Source organism: Artemia sp. Qi Xiang Cuo, chromosome 16, assembly GCF_049724085.1.
Source record: "Artemia sp. Qi Xiang Cuo chromosome 16, ASM4972408v1, whole genome shotgun sequence".
NCBI classification, from domain to species: Eukaryota; Metazoa; Arthropoda; class Branchiopoda; order Anostraca; family Artemiidae; genus Artemia; species Artemia sp. Qi Xiang Cuo.
In genome coordinates, this window is record NC_142809.1 from 15,821,891 (window position 1) to 15,839,212 (window position 17,322).

General features: G+C 35.5%; 1 protein-coding gene across 1 annotated transcript in view; it reads left to right on the plus strand.

Moving 5' to 3' along the window:
- The window catches only part of Fim (plastin-2 fimbrin), a 132,386-nt gene extending 115,064 nt beyond the window's left edge, over positions 1–17,322 (plus strand). Inside the window, exons 9-13 of the mRNA XM_089102669.1 lie at positions 224–363; positions 2,716–2,867; positions 7,883–7,984; positions 11,149–11,354; positions 14,806–17,322. Of these exons, the coding sequence (XP_088958795.1) occupies positions 224–363; positions 2,716–2,867; positions 7,883–7,984; positions 11,149–11,316 (562 nt within the window). The 3' untranslated portion in view covers positions 11,317–11,354; positions 14,806–17,322. The remainder of the gene's footprint in view (positions 1–223; positions 364–2,715; positions 2,868–7,882; positions 7,985–11,148; positions 11,355–14,805) is intronic.

Sequence of the window (17,322 nt, forward strand, 5' to 3'; positions counted from 1 at the left end):
ACCAACTCTAATCCACTTCTATAGGCTTTTTTTTTATTATATTGGACCTTACCGACCGCGTAGCTTCATTGGCCATTTTGAACCATGCAGAAAATTCAATGTGAGCTTACAATTCAAACATTTTGAAGAAAAAAAAACGTAAAATTCCCCAGGGAGTATTGTTTTTTTAAATAGTTTTCAGATGGCCTTCTCTGTGCGTATTACTGACTTCTTTTTTTTTCAGAAAATTTTCGAAGCTTAGAAAGTTCATGGAGAAACTTGAGAATAGCAACTACGTGGTGGAACTTGGAAAGCAGTTGAGGTTCTCTCTTGTTGGAATAGCTGGTCAAGACATTTCAGATGGAAATCCCACTCTTACATTAGGTAAACAGTAAAAGCATCGAAAAGGCGACGATTCCTCCTCTTAGAGTATACCCCCCCCTCCTGTATTTACGCGCGACCAGAAAATCTTATGATATCTTAATAGTTATAGATCTGTCCTGAGAAGAGAGGGGGGTCAGATTTTTTTTTCTGATAGATCGCTAAGCAGTGGGGCGGGGCTTTTCCAAATAATAAGCGAGACGAGGAAGGGGCTACAGCCTGTGGTCAGGGATTTTGTGTTGGTATTTATTTACCTTATAAGTGATGCAATTACGGTTACAACGCTTTACAAAATTATTTTTATTCCTAGTCTGAGACAGGGCCGTATCCAGTATTTTGTTTCCGGGGGGGGGGTACAAAAGGAGTTTTTAGGTTTTTTACAAAAAAACTTTAAAAAACGCATAAAAATTTTGTGTATATTCATTTTTGTTACGCTTCTACGAGTCGGACAAAGATTTCGGGGGGGGGGACCCCTAACCCCGCCCCCCTGGATACGGCCTTGATCTGAGACACCATAAAGATATATAAAGATGTCTGCAACTTGTCACAATTTGCCTTAAAGAAGTTCGTTATGAGCTGGAAATCTCCTAAAAATTCAATACATGCACTCTACATCTAAATAAATTTCAGTTGCGACGTCTTCCGAACTAAATAGCATAAAATAAATATGGAAAAATGGTGTTATGGTGTTGGAAAATGGTGTTATTTATTATAAAATAAATATGGGAAAATGGTCTTTAATGTATCTCTTAATCGACTGGATTCTGGAAATGAATGTTACCATTGACAATGGCTACCATCGAATTTAAATTGGGATTATTTGACAAATAAAAGTGCTTTTAAAAAATAGTGACAAATTTTCTCGGCTTTGATTATTCTTTTCCTTGTTTCTTTCTTCCTTTGCGGTGGTGAATTTTTGGGTTTTGTCTTCTTTTCTTCCCTTTTTCTGTTAAACTTTAAAATTAAACTTTGCCATAAATGAAATATTAAGCTAAAGCGCAGTAATAGAATTAAGACGCGGAATGGTGAAAAGACACTGCTATACAGCTCTGTAAATTATTGGGTTACCGTATATGCTGCAATATAGTAAAGAACGAGGTCCAGTCCATTGTAACTGAAAATTCTTCTCCCTTGGATCATTTAAGTCTATTGACATTAATGTGTCCTTTTGGTGAGTTGCCAATTATGCTCAGTTGCAATTTACTACAATTAGATGCGTCAACATAAACGGAAAGTGTAGTGAAAAAATCCTATTAAGTATTCTAAACCTGGCTGATAAGGTTTTATGGTGACCCGGAATTTATCTACATTTTATTTTTTTGTTATTACAGGCACGTAATAAACTTAGATGCAATACTTTTAAGATCTATGGTTTGAATTGGATAAGTGGAAGCGTACACAACCATATATATCTTAAAAAAAAGTAAAAATTGGAACTTTATTTTTCAATGAAAAATACATTAATATGCTGTTATAGTTTTTGGTGTTAATGGACACCAAATTTAAGAAAAGAACCGTGTATAAGAAGTCAGCAAAAAAAAAGTAAGATGACACACATGACACCAAATAGCCTAAAAAACTGTGATATTCTTTGAAGGTGTTGTTGTCTTTGGGAATCAACAAAATTTTTACCAACGAAAAGCGTTGTTAAATTTTAGATTTATTTATACGTATTTGTTTTCGTCGCTCAAAATGGCAACACAGGTGGAAATATGGTACTGCCGTAAAACTTTATAATTTTGAAACAAACAAAAGAAAGTTTTAAAAAATCGCAGTTTTAAATATGAACCTAAGGTGACCCTGAGAGGTATTATTTTGATTACCCTGGAGCTTGAGTAGTTTTGTACTATACTCTGAAGAAAAAAGCATACAAGCAGATGGGCGTATCATATTATATGCATATATATAGCCTATATACATATATAACCATATATCCTATACAGTTTGCAAGGAGCATAATGTAGCCTGGGGTCTGAAGAGTCTGATATTTTAATTCCATTGTTCAAAACATAATCATGTAAATAAATATGGTGGTGATTTTAGTTCTTGGTTTTTCTCAAGATTTTAAGGGTCTCGTCAAAATTTTTGCATGATCTGTCAGGTTTGTTTTCTTTTAATTTGTCGAATCATGGCAACTGGTTTCTGAAGATTAGTCATAAGTGCTTTTTCTTTTAAAGGATTTATAAATATAATATTTATATTTATTACGTAAAGATTATATCTATTTAAATTTATGGACAAATTATAAACATATATATACAAGTATATTTGCTATATATTTTTAATTTATTCAATTAGATTTATATTTTATATTTCTTTTGAATTTGAAATATCTTTAAATAATTTTTATTTTAGCGCTTATCTGGCAATTGATGAGAGCCTATACACTGTCTGTTCTATCTCAGTTGGCAGATCACGGCAACCCTGTTGTTGAAAAGGAAATTATTGATTGGGTCAACAGCAAATTGTCATCTGCCAACAAGCGTAGCTGTTTAAGGTCTTTCCAGGTAGTTTGCCTATTATTATTGCTATTTATGATAATTGTTTGACATATTCTTTCCGCACCGTTTATGGCAATAAACAGAGCGTGAAGTGCGACTCTGTAATAGTAATAGAAAGTGGGAAAAACAGAAATTTGAAAGCAAAAAATATCGACAGATTTGCTTTTTTATACATATATGTTCCAAATATATAAAATTCAGTAAATTTAAAGGTTTTCTTTAGCGTAAAGAGCGAGGCGTTTAGGAGGGGACAGGTCCTTTCATATACGGAATAATTTCTGTTCGTTTTAAGTTTTAACGTCGTTCCTTACTTTCAGTTAAGAAAACTTGTTTGTTTTTTTTTAATTTAATTTTTGAACGTTTTTGGATTAATGCAGGTTTTGATTTTGGCTCACCGTACATGAATAATTAAAACAAAATTTGCATATTAGTTTTACTTTTATTTGGTTAAATGGCTTTCTCTAAACTTGTTTAATTTTATTTACGAACGTTTATACTAGTAATAAATATACGCTACTTACAAATTAACTTACGTAACGAACTTTTATGTCCACATGTTTTTAATACGTATATTAGGGGGCTCGTCCCCCGAACGATACTATACCATTTACGGTAAATTTCGAATTTTGTTACAATTCTTTAAAAATGAAAGCTTAATCACAAAGGCCGTTAATTAGAATAAATAGCTCTTATGAAAGTACTAACAAATCTTTGGCTTAAAGAGCGAGGTATTGACTAGGGCGTGAACCCAATCATACATGTAATATTTTCTGTTTGTTTTAAGTTTTGATGTTACTCCTTATTTTCAGTTGGAAAACTTGTTTTTTATATTTAATTTCGGATTATTTTTTTTTAATAATGCTGGGAAATCCGGCGCCCGTTCATAGCAATGTCCCTTCCCCCATGAAAACTTCCTTCATGGAAAGATCCTCCCACATAACCCCCGACCCACCCAACCTTCTACTACCAGAAAAAATCCCCCCTGAAAACGTCTGTATATTTCCTAGTAACCAGTACTAGGCCTATATGTTAACATTGGGTAAAGTTCATAGCTTTCAGCCCCCCCCTCGGGGACTTAGGTGGATTAAGTCATCCTAAAGGACATAGTTATCATATTTTCAACCATGCTGAACAAAATGGCTATCTCAAAATTTTGATCAGGTGACTTTGGGAAAAAATGAGCGTGGGAGGGGGCCTAGTTGCCCTCCTTTTTTTTGGTCACTTAAAAAGGGCACTAGAACTTTTAATTTCCGTTCCAATGAGTCCTCCCACTATATTCTAAGACAACTGGGTTGATACGATCACCCCTGAGAAAAAAAAAACAAATAAACAAGTAAACACGCATCCGTGATCTTTCTTCTGGCAAAAAATGCAAAATTCCACATTTTTATAGATAGGAGCTTTAAACCTCTACAGTAGGGTTCTCTGATACGCTGAATATGATGGTGTGATTTTCATTAAGGTTCTATAACTTTTAGAGGGTCTTTCCCCTTTTTTTCGAAAATCAGCCAAATTTCCTCAGGCACGTAACTTTTGATGGGTAGCACTAAACTTGATGAAAGTTATATATTTGAATTAAGCATTGAAATCTGATTCTTTTGATGTATCTATTGGTATCAAAAACCCGTACTCTAGAGTTTCGGTTACCATTGAGCCGGGTCGCTCCTTACTTACAGTTCTTTACCACGAACTGTTTGATATGGGTTTTTTGCTAAGAGATAATTTTATTGAACCAGATGTCTTCAAAAACAGAGCACCCAGGATATCCAGAAAAGACTAACAGTCATCCCTAACATGTTTTGCCGGCCAGACGTGTTGGATAATCGCCTGTAGGTCTCGTCAGTAGGTGTGACGAAGCGTAGTTATTGGTCTTCTTCTTCTTCGACTTCCAGTGGCTTCCCAAATATGGGGAGTCCTCATATAGACAGCACACTCCAAGTAGTACCATCTTCGCTGGTATATCACATCTGTTTCTAGGGGTTCTGCAATACAGAGCAAACTGTCTGTTTGTTAACGTCGTTTTTCTAGTCAATGTCTAGTATCTTACTTACTTTTTACTTTCGGCGGGAACCAGACGATGAACTGTTCTGTCCGGCACCAAAGGATCTTGGTATGACTTCTGATGACCACTTAGACCTGTCAGCTGCAGCTTCTCCGGCGAACTTTAGCCGGTCTTTGTCCCATCTCCGACCATGTCTCCTGAATCCACCCCACGGTTCCAGGTCCTCCTAGAATTTTTGTCACAGGTTCTTCTTTTGTCCTCCTGGTTTACGTTTCGAGGAGGGGGCTGGTTCGCAGACAAGGGCGTTTTGACATATCGTGCCTTCGGTACGGCGCAATGTGTGGCCGAGGAGCTTCTGCCGACGTCTTTTAATGATAAGCGATAGCTCTTCTGATTGGCCACAGTGACTCCTTACTTTACTATTAGAAATCCTGTCCCATCTCTTAATGCGGAAGATGTAACGAAGGCAGCGGTGGTCGAACACGTCCGGAGTTCTCGCGTCTTCAGCCTTGATCGGCCATGTCTCGCAAGCATACAGTAGTGCTGCTCGAACAGTTGCAACATAGATTCTGACTTTTGTTTTAGTTGAGATCTCCCGTCTGGTCCATAGTGCTTTTTTCAGACTAGTAAAAACTCCCCAGGCTTTTGCTATGTGGGCAGAGATATTCCTTTCAGCTCCGCCATCTGGTGTTATGATAGGGCGAAGATACTTGAATTCCTCGACATTTTCTATTGGCTCACCGTCGAGGGTAACCTGACAAGGAGCAGGTTGGTTGAGAGCCAATACTTTAGTCTTTGCTCCGCTGATGGCCAGTTCTACAAAACAGTTATTTTCTTTTCCAACTGAAGGTTTAGAACTCAAATCTGGTAGTCAGTTCAACAACTGATTTAAATGCAATTGATTCAACAACTGATTTAAATGCAATTGATTCAACAACTGATTTAAATTCAATTGATTCAACAACCGATTTAAACAAATTCAACAACTGATGGTCAGATTTCACAGGTGATGGTAAATGTTTAGTACCGTGCAAAGACATTATTCTCTTTTCCAACTAATGGTTTGGATTCTAGCTATAAAAGAGGGTGGAGAGAACTTTCTATTTGAACAGCCTCAATGATTTTAAAGAATACTTTTTCGATCACCATACTGGCTTAAGTTGATTGGAGCAAGTGGAGCTCGCCATAGGAGCTCCACTTGTTCGTTTGATCCTAGACTGCACCTCCTTCTTGCTGAATCCCGTTCGTTGGACTGTACTCTCAAGAAATCTAAGTTCTACCACCTTCTCTGTTGCTTGATCTCTGCGCTTTTTACCCTGTGGTATGTCGCTCATTACTAAATATCCATTGTTTTCTCCGAGTTGATCTTCAGTCCCTAAAGACTCGCTTTCTGTAGGATTACAGCGAGAAGATCCTGTAGCCTTTCCTCGTTCGTAACCAGGTGTCAAATATAAACAAACTTCGATTTGTTCAAATTTTATATAATTTATATATGAACTTGAACCGGGCCATATCCAAGATGTTTTCAGAGGGGGGGGGGAAGGGTAAAAAATGGTTTTTTCTTCGGGGGTGGGCTACCAAAAAATTTAATAAATCGTATAAGGAATTTGTTTGTATTCATTTCTGTTGCGTTTTTCCGAGAAATATTTAGGGGTGGGGGGGGGTTCAAATCCCCCCCCCCCCTCCTCTCCTGGATATGGCCTTGAACTTAAATGAACAAGTATTATACTTTGACAATTAAATCGTAGTTAAGGTTATAAAAATTACAAAATGCCCTTTTTCAAATGGCAATGTTTTTTGTTTTTTTTTAATCTAATTTGGCAGAATTGTTCTTTTTTATTTTTTAACTGGCTCTTTTAATCAGCGAAAAAAAACCATACACCTTGATAAATACTTGTCCCGCAATATTTACCTAAATTGGGTCAAAATCAGACCTAAAAAATTCATTTGTTTTTTCAAAGGAAATTATTGTGTTGTTTATCATTCATGATTCAATTATTATGAAAACTAAAAAAAAAAACACAGAAAATAAATAATTTTTTTCATGAAATTGAAAATTGGCATTAAGCTTAAATCGAGTAGGAATTACTTTAAATATGAAATAGACTGGTGCTCTCTTCTTCTCTCTTACCCCCTTTGCATAAAGTTGCGTTAATAGATGCTACACTGAAAACTTATTAAAATGAAACAAGAATCGGTTGTTGGTCCTGGGAAGTGTTTTATTTACTAGAACCTTCGAAGACATTTGGATCAACATTTTAATAATTCTCAATATTATTGTAAACGGAGGAAACATTAAGCAAACATGGGAAATAAACTAGTTTATTTTGAACTATTGTCATGAAAAAGTGAATGTTTACCGCAACCACATCATCTAAATAAAGAAAAAAAAGTATTCAAAGTAAAGTGAAACCAAATTAAATGTAAAATTTCACTTAATTTAAATTAGCTTAAACTTTTTGATATTTGACTAAATAATTCTTTAAATTATTTTTCGAAGATTCAGAGGATACTCCTAGAGGAATGATAAGCCTACTTATAACTACTGGGGCAACCATGCTCTGGAGTGCCCGAAAAAGCTACTATTGAATTTATAGAGTAGCAACAATTTAGTTGTTGCTGTTGTGGCTTCGCTTTAAAGAAATGAAATAATTTATTTTCTTTTCAGTAACTTTAAAAATTTTAATTTCTCTTGTAGTCGTTTAAATTTATGAATACTCCGATGGAAATTAAACAGAGCTAAAATTTCTTCAATGACTGTATTTTTTTTTATATATATGTCTTACAATGGGGGACTATTTATGTTTTCAAAATTCATTCTTGTTGTTTTTGGCGTTTGTTTGCATTTTGCGTTTTATTGTTTCTGTCCTCTTCTTTTTTATAAAAACCTGTCCCTGACTCCCTCTCTCTTTCTCTCTCCCCCTTGTTGATTTTCTTCTGTTTTCTGTTGTGGTATTTTTTTTTTTCAAAGTTTTCCTTTTTTTTTCATTTTTATATTCAATATTTTTGTTTCTTTTAGGAATCAAGTATATCTGATGCCAGGGTAGTAATTGATCTAGTCGATGCCATCAAACCCGGAACTGTCAACTACGAGGTTGTAAGGGAAGGAGGCACTGAGGAGGTATGAACATCTTTTAATTTTGGGGGAAGGAGGTCCCTTTTTTGCAAAAGAAAAGATACTCTAGTTGGCGTCTTATTTTAGATAGTTTGAATTAGATCACATGAGTAGAGGGGCAAAGTTTGCTCTATGACGTCTTGACGCCAAAGCTTGGGTTTGGCCCTTGAGTTCCTACATTCCTGATAATCGAGATTATTTTGAAGTACCAAGGGCACTAAAAATTTAATCCGTTTCTTTAAATTCGTTTTAAAATTTAATCTGGTTCTTTAAATTGGTTTAAAAATTTAATCTGGTTCTTTAAATTCGTTTTAAAATTTAATCTGGTTCTTTAAATTGGTTCTTTAAATTGGTTTAAAAATTTAATCTGGTTCTTTAAATTCGTTTTAAAATTTAATCTGGTTCTTTAAATTGGTTCTTTAAATTGGTTTAAAAATTCAATCTGGTTCTTTAAATTGGTTAACTGGAAACTTATATAACCATATCCATCTACAAAAAAAATTAGGAAAACCGGAACTGGATTTTTAATGCAAAAAAATGTTCGATGCAGGTATGCAGTTTTGGCTTAGGCTGTATTCAAGATTTTTCCTGGGGGGGGGGGGGGAGGGGGTACCAAAAGATTTTTGTTCAAGGGTTGGAGGCTTAAGAGTTTATCACCTGGAATTTTGAGACTGATTTACAAGTCGGAGTTTTTTTTTTCTTTTATAGGAGAAATAGCGGGATTTAAAAATAAATAACGTGTGCTGAAAATCAACAGAAAAAGAGCGAAAAAAATGTCATCTAGTTTTGGAGAGGAAGGTTATTTTAAATTGAATTTACCGGCTATATTTTTATGTCAATGGATCCAACTTTGGGTAAATTGCCTTCCAATCCAGGGGAGGCAAAAGGTGTTTGATAAAAAGAGAGTTTCTCAAGAGTGGTAGGCTTGTCCTCTTTTGAAGAGGAGGATGAAGATTTACACCATTTTCTCCAGAAGTATCCGGTGCTCTTTGATTTAAGAGGAAGATATTTACATGGGATTGAAGTACCCGGTGCTCTTTGATTTAAGGGGAAGATATTTACATGGGATTGAAGTACCCGGTGCTCTTTGATTTAAGGAGAAGATATTTACATGGGATTGAAGTACCCGGTGCTCTTTGATTTAAGGGGAAGATATTTACATGGGATTGAAGTACCCGGTGCTCTTTGATTTAAGGTGAAGATATTTACATGGGATTGAAGTACCCGGTGCACTTTGATTTAAGGAGAAGATATTTACATGGGATTAAAGTACCCGGTGCTCTTTGATTTAAGGGGAAGATATTTACATGGGATTAAAGTACCCGGTGCTCTTCGATTTAAGGGGAAGATATTTACATGGGATTGAAGTACCCGGTGCTCTTTGATTTAAGGAGAAGATATTTACATGGGATTAAAGTACCCGGTGCTCTTTGATTTAAGGTGAAGATATTTACATGGGATTTAAGTACCCGGTGCTCTTTGATTTAAGGAGAAGATATTTACATGGGATTAAAGTACCCGGTGCACTTTGATTTAAGGAGAAGATATTTACATGGGATTGAAGTACCCGGTGCTCTTTGATTTAAGGAGAAGATATTTACATGGGATTGAAGTACCCGGTGCTCTTTGATTTAAGGGGAAGATATTTACATGGGATTGAAGTACCCGGTGCTCTTTGATTTAAGGAGAAGATATTTACATGGGATTGAAGTACCAGGTGCACTTTGAATTAAGGAGAAGATATATACATGGGATTAAAGTACCCGGTGCTCTTTGATTTAAGGAGAAGATATTTACATGGGATTGAAGTACCCGGTGCTCTTTGATTTAAGGGGAAGATATTTACATGGGATTGAAATACCGGTGCTCTTTGATTTAAAGGGAAGATATTTACATGGGATTGAAGTACCCGGTGCTCTTTGATTTAAGGGGAAGATATTTACTTGGGATTGAAATACCGGTGCTCTTTGATTTAAAGGGAAGATATTTACATGGGATTGAAGTACCCGGTGCTCTTTGATTTAAGGGGAAGATATTTACTTGGGATTGAAGTACCCGGTGCTCTTTGATTTAAGGGGAAGTTATTTACATGGGATTGATTTTCTGCTTCCTGGTACTCAACAAAATATTAACCCAACCACAATAACTCGATTTGGTGTGTTTATAGACAACTGTTTAGAAAAAAACAAAAGCCTAAATGGCTGAGTTATTTGGTTTGCAGATTAAGTATTTTTCTTTTTGTAGTTTTGTTATGTATATGGCCCTTGGGCTTTTGAGATACATTGATTTATCTATAGCTCTAGAAAATATAGCTTTCCTGGCTCTTGTAGCAAAAGTTTGACCATGCCATTTACTCGCAGTAAATTGGTAAAAATAACAAACAAAAAACAATAACTGAATGATTAAAACTATGCAAGAATATAGCCTAAACGCCTTGTTTGTAAATAGGAATTGAAAAATTCATAATTCTCAGCATTCTTCACAGAAATTCTTCAGCATTATACATTTCAAGTTATTAACTTATTAACTTACCAACAGGATAATGTTTTTGGGAAAATCAATTAGGCTATCCTATTTTGTTGTATTTATCCCTTTAATTGACTATTTACATATGAATAGAGTATTTTTTCTCCTGGTTTGAAAACTTTCGCATGGAGCCAGAGGACAAAAAAAAGTTTTCATTTTGGTGTCCTTCATGCTTCAAAAACCCCGAATTTCAGATATGGATTGACGTGCCATCTTTCAAAGCCTTTAGTTTTTTAGGTCTCAAGGATTTTTTCCTTATTTCGTTGGACAACGCGATTTAAGGTAATTTAAGGTAAAATCTTGCGTTCTGAATCCACGTTTGTACCCTTCCCCAGGTATAAAGTCCAGACTTTATACCTGGACAGAGACTTTAAGTCTGGAAAGACAGAGTTTCCAAACACTCCAGGTGAGATCCAACAATTCCAGTTTATGGTCTTAAAAGTTAAACATATTTTCTAAGTCACAAACTTTCGGGATCATTGAGAACCCTTGATGTATTGGCCCTCACCCCCTTTCCATAAATGTATTGGTCTGATAAATGCATGTTTTATGGTAGGGAACTTGAAAAAACGCTTATTCGAATATTCTGTTATAATTTAATATTCTATTACTTTTGACATTGTATTGTCTCTCCTGTTTTTTAGGATAATCTGGCGAACGCAAAATACGCCATATCCATGGCGAGGAAAATCGGTGCAAGGATTTATGCCCTACCTGAGGACATAACCGAAGTCAAGCCAAAAATGGTGATGACAGTTTTTGCTTGTCTTATGGCTCGTGACTACATTCCCAATTTGGATTCCAAAAATTAATCCTTTTGTTCTACTGCTTCTTTTTGGGGGTGTCCAAGGTTAGATATTTCCCTATCTCGCTTATTGCTATCTTTTTTTCTGCTCTTTTTGTTGTCAAAAATTTCCTTGCTAAACAGTGTCTTGTATTGGAACTTTTTCGACCTTTAATGTAAAAAAAGGATCCATGGAAGAGACATCGCTCTTTACCAAGTCTACACTACTGTTTTCATCTTGCCCTTTTTAACTTTTTCATATGGCTTTTAAGTAGAACCTCTGATTTTACCTGGTAAACTGCGGTATCTTTTCTGTTAACCTTCAGGCTGCAATGATAGGATCTTGACGAATAGTAGGTTTTAAAATCTAGTACAACATGTAGCTTATGAAAAGTTCAAGATATCATCGTGTCTGAGACGGAGCGTTTATGCCAGAACCAAAGGCTATAAATCACGTTTTAATAATTAGACTCAAGAGTGAACGAAAGGCCAAATGAAACTCTGTATGCCACAACCAATGGCTGTATGCACAACTAAAGGTTGTATGCCATGACCACTGTTATACCCAAAAACAAATGTGGTTTTCCAGTCGTCTAAAGGAATCGTCCATTTGGGAGGGGGAGGGCTTGTTCCCCTTTATTTGTTCGCCTCCCCCCCCCCCTATTGATTTTTAAAAATATGTTTTCTTGAAAATTTCATGTCTTAAATTTTTATTGAAAATTGGGGAAAAAACTGCCCCCTCCCCCCTAACATTGTCCTGAATAGGCGCCACTGCTCTTGAACTCATTGTGTAAAATCACTTATCAATGGAACTAACACTAGCGTCTTGAGAAACAAAATGGCTGGGAAATTTTCTAAGAGATTTAACCAAAGCAGAATAAAAAGTTTTTTGTTTTTTTGTTTGAGTTTTTTTGTTTTGTTTTTTTACAGAGCTTTGGTTCTCAATAAGCCATTCAAGAACTGTTTGTTTGAGCAAATGTCGAATTTTCTAAAAATCTACTTTGTTTAATTGGCCCGAGAGCATAGAATATTGTACAAACCTTAGTGTTTGTGCTTGTCCTATGCCTTCCTGAATGCACAAAGTTTGATAATATTTTACACAGGGTATGACGTTATGTTTAGACCTATTCTTTTCAGTATTTCCCCCATGATTGGTCTATAAGATAAAATATTGTAGGGGTTCGTTTTGCTAACGGTCTATGCCATGTGTATCCGCAGTTTCTCTGTTTCTCCTGCCTCTTTGATTACATCATTAGTCATCTTGACTGGATAACTGTTTTAAAAAAAATTATATATAGAGTTTCTGAATTAATAGAATTTTGAGAACAAACCCTACCAACAGGAAATCACGCAAAAATTATTGTTGGAGGGGGCCTGATAATTTTAGAGGAGGAGCCTATGTTTGAAACAAGTATATAAATCGAGTTGATAAATCATAGAAAAGCGTTTAAATCTTACGATTATGGGGGGGGGGAATCTAAATTGGGAGGGGGGCTGCGTACATGCTAGCCTACATGAAATACAGTTAACCAACGGAATTACTATTGCTTTTCATACCGATATTGGACAATATGAATAAAAATTTAAATTTCCGCCGTAATTGATATTTTCACGTGTCTGAAGTAAGTTTATCCGTAGTTTCCTAATTTCATTTATCTCTTCGATTACATCATTGATAAACGTGATTTAATAACTGTCTCATAACAAAATGTTTTAAATATAGAATTTGAATTAAATTTAAACGTAAATTTAGAATTTAAAACGTTTTAAATATTCGACCGGTCGAGAAGAAACTTTAAGAACAGGGAAATACACAAGAATTAATGTTTGAGGCCCTTGTAATTCTAAGGGGGGAGGGAATAAATCTAAACAAAATATGAATTAGGTGGAAAATTAAAACACTAACAGAGAAACGTACAGATGTTATGATCGAAGGGGGATGAGGGAAACCAAAGGCCCCCACGCTGCGCACATGCAAGCCTGGAAATCAGTAATCGAATTATTACTGCTTTTCATACTAATGTTGGACAACATGAATGAAAATTTGAATATCATCACTTTTCACCGGATCTGATATTTTCACACGTCCCAAAACCGCTTGTCAAGCTTTTTTTGAAAGGGAGTATAAACAGAATAAATGAGGGGATCAAGGAGACTAAACCTACATTGCGTTGTTCATTCTCCCTTTCAATGCGGCGCTGCAAACGATTTTTTGGCAATTGTCTCAGAAGTTTGAGATCGTCAGATATGACCTTTAGGTGCAACAGCGATGACATGTATCAGTATTTATTAATTTTTAAGCCTGGTATTTAGCCAAGACCATATCCAGGGGGTACCGGTCTGAATCCACCCCTTCCCCCCACCTAAGTTTCTGTACGGTTCGTAAAAACATAACAAGATGTATATAATTTTTGTATGTGTTTTTACAGTTTTTATGTACCCCCCCCCCCCCCGACAAAAATCCTAGATACGCCCTTGCATATAGACTTTACAGATTTCGCGTTTCTCATATATTTAAATAGTATATTTCAAGAAAAAATTTGCTGCTAATATTCAAGACTGCTGCTAATACTCTAGATTATTTTTAATATAAGCTTCCCTGCACCGCGCACATGTTGCTGCTGCGCCACAAGGCTCTACTAAATTTTAGATAGTTTTAAAAACCAAGTTGCTTGACATTTAATGAGCTATAGATCGACGTAAAATGGCTAATAAGTAGAGACTAGACTTAGGCTCTAGTCTTTGTTTACCTTATTTACTAGGCTTTCTCTACCTCTTTTTTCTAAGGAATAAAAGTCTAGCACAGCCACAATGGTCTAGACTTACCTCGAATGCCTGAAAAAAAGAGTCGAAGGTATTACAGCGTTGCTTTTTTTCTAAAATGTGTGCCATATCCAAGTTACAAGGCGTGATTTGATGAGCTATGAGCAAGTAGTCGACAAGTCAACAAAGTATACTGGTACACAGTAGGGTGTTCCCCAAAGACTGGTACAAATGACCCTTAGCCCGTGTAATTAAAAATGGGAGACTAATATTTTTGAGGGATCTTCAGGCCTTCAGAGAAAAATTCTGTGATATGCCCTTCCTCCCAGAATCTAATTGAAACGGTCTTGGTTTACTGCTTGAAACTTTGTCAAGAGTTGAAGAAAACGCCTTGTGAATTACCGCAGTTGAGTTCACGAATGATCTGAAAAATATTGAGGTGTCAAAAATTAGGAGTATCAAAATTTATGGACTTGATCCACTTCTTGATTGAGTTTTCTTAGCGCTGATTATTAGTCGGTTTGTTTAGTCGGAACTCCATCAAGAGATTAAGGTACCGCCTTTTGAATTACTGCAGATGAGTTAACGAAGGATCTGTAAAATATTATGGTGTCCTATTGAGGTGCCATCTCTTTTGAGGTGTCAAAAATTAGGAGCATCAAAATTTATGGACTTGATTCACTTCTTGATTGAACTTTCTGAGTGCTGATTATTATTTCGTATTGATTTATTTGACTTATCTCCTTTGTTTCAGGTTTACAAGCCAAGCTGAATTCCGTATCAAGCTTCTGTATTTTGTTTTACGACTATTATTTTTATGTTCAAAATTGTAAATGCCTTTTGCTGTATATTTCAGTTTGCACTTGTTAACTTGTTTATTTCACTAACATTATGTAGCTAAATATGTTTATTCGAATATTATTAGTTTATTCTAGTATGAAAGATATTTTGTGAATTACCTAGCAGAGAAGATACTAAGTGGATAACTGGAAATAGCCGGAACTAAATGGTGGAAGTGATACCAGGGACGCAAATTTTTAGGGTAGGAGAGGAATTGCCCCCTCATATATTTAAAAAAAAAAAAACTTTTTTAATTTCTATTCAAAAAATCGAAAAGAAATGAAATGTCATCCTCCCCTTCCCCCGAGATTTTTAAATGTCCTATTTCCGAGTTTTCATTTTTAATAAATTGAAGGCATGTTTTTCACCCCATCTTACATTTACTTACGCTTCAGCAATAAAGATCTATGAATTACCATCATGTGGTTAGTATTTGGTAATTTGATTTTATCTGTAGATTCGATGTTTACATCGCACAATTAACATGCGACCGTCGAAAATATCGCGAACATGTTTTTCAAAAATCTGCCATTAATGGGGTGCGATACTATAATGTTTGCAATATCAACCCGGTGCCTTAACCAGTAGACCAGAATGGCAGTTTTTCGTGACATTTAGGATTAACACTCCGAGGTTTGATTAAAAAAATAACTTCTTGGTACCATCAGGCTTAAATGATCTTGACGAATTGACGTACGAATAAAATTCGACGTAATTTACGGTAGTTGTATGATACGAAGTTGAGACGCGTTGTCTAACTAGTTTTTTGAGAAATTGCAATATCAAAATTGGGCAATGAGATTGAATCTGAGATCAATTAATATTTAAGGCCTTAGTTGATGAAGTTTCTCCATTTTAATACATTTTTTTCCGTATACGTAAGAGCAAATCCAGTTGTAGTTTTTTTTAGGGGGGAGGGGGTGGGTGGGGGTTATTACCTAGAATTTGGATGACTTTCTTTTTTTGCTCATCACATTTGTAGGGTTGATTTCCAATAACTTTAGAACCAAAAATAAGGGTATATCTCCTCCCCACCCTTGGGACCGACACTGCTCTTATCCCTTCCCTATCTGTCCTCTTTGACTGCGCTGGTTCACCTTGGTTAATTAGACTACTAGTATTTTCCCCTCGACTTTTAAAAGGGTTCCCTTAAATTAATCTTATCTCAAAACCCAAAGGGTTTAATTTTGACCCGCCCAATTTTCTTTAAGAGAAACTGAATGTTTGTGATGTCGATGCAGGAACTGTGACTAGAACTTGTTTTTCAAGCTTTTCTGAAAAGGCCTGTGTGCAGGAATTTAAGGGGGAAACGCCCCTCCATCTCTCTCCTTATGTACGTGCCTGCTTCTCAGTAATTATTTCTTGCTTAAATAGTCAATGAGCAAATTGTGAATAATCATTAAGCTTAAATTGCTTAAATAGTTGCAATGAAATATTGTTTTTCATTCTTTAATTACTGTAAGCATAAATTTAGTACCTTGAAACTATTTTATACACCAAACAAAGCACAAATTATCATCACTTTGTCCAAATTTTCAGGTTTTTTGATTTGACATTAAAATTGCAGTTTGGGCTCGTAAAGGATGTTAGCGGATATTTTGCTTCGATAGAGGGATTAGACCTCAGAGCTGTCCGGACGGTTCTTTTTTATATTTACTTATTTGTAGTTTTTTTTTTTATTCTGGCTAAACTCCAAAGCTTTCTCTTTTATTTTTTTTTTTTTTCAAATTTTTGTGCCCAAAGAAAAGGCATCTTTCCAATTGGTTAAACCCTGGATGGGATTGAGGGAGCCTCAGAAGCTTAGAACTTTCCTTATTTAAGGAACTTGCTGCCCGGTACAAAACAGATGACGTTGGTCGTCAATGACTATGATTTAAAGAAATCTGTATGTGCTTTTGTTCATTATTGGGAATGCCTTTTTGGTTTTGTCTTTGACAATTTATTACGATGTTTTTCGTACTCCCTTGATTTAATCCTAATTATTATCTTTTTCGGATGAATCCTTAACGTTCAGATGAGTCAGGCCATTTTGCATTTGTTGTTTTCCTTGTGTTTGTGTTTTTAGCTTTAAAATATTGTGTGTTAATTATTTGTCTCTATATGTGCCAGATAGCTTTTTTGTGTTTGTATTTTTCTTTGCTTTTGGGACCAAATTAAGTCTAATTTGACGCTTATCCGCTACTATGTATATAAGGCCATGTTCAGGGGACAGTAAATAGGGATGAACTCCTCCCTTCTGTCTTTTTTCCCTCCTCTGACATAAAATTTGTATATTTTTTTTTTAGAATTCCCAAGGATCCCTTAAATAATTTGCCTAAAGTGTTTCGTTTGAAAAAAAAATCCCTTGGTATTGGTCTGTATGTATTTGTAACGATTATGCCGTATTTTCTGTTATAATTTGTCAATTCGATATAAATTAGTTTTAAGTTCA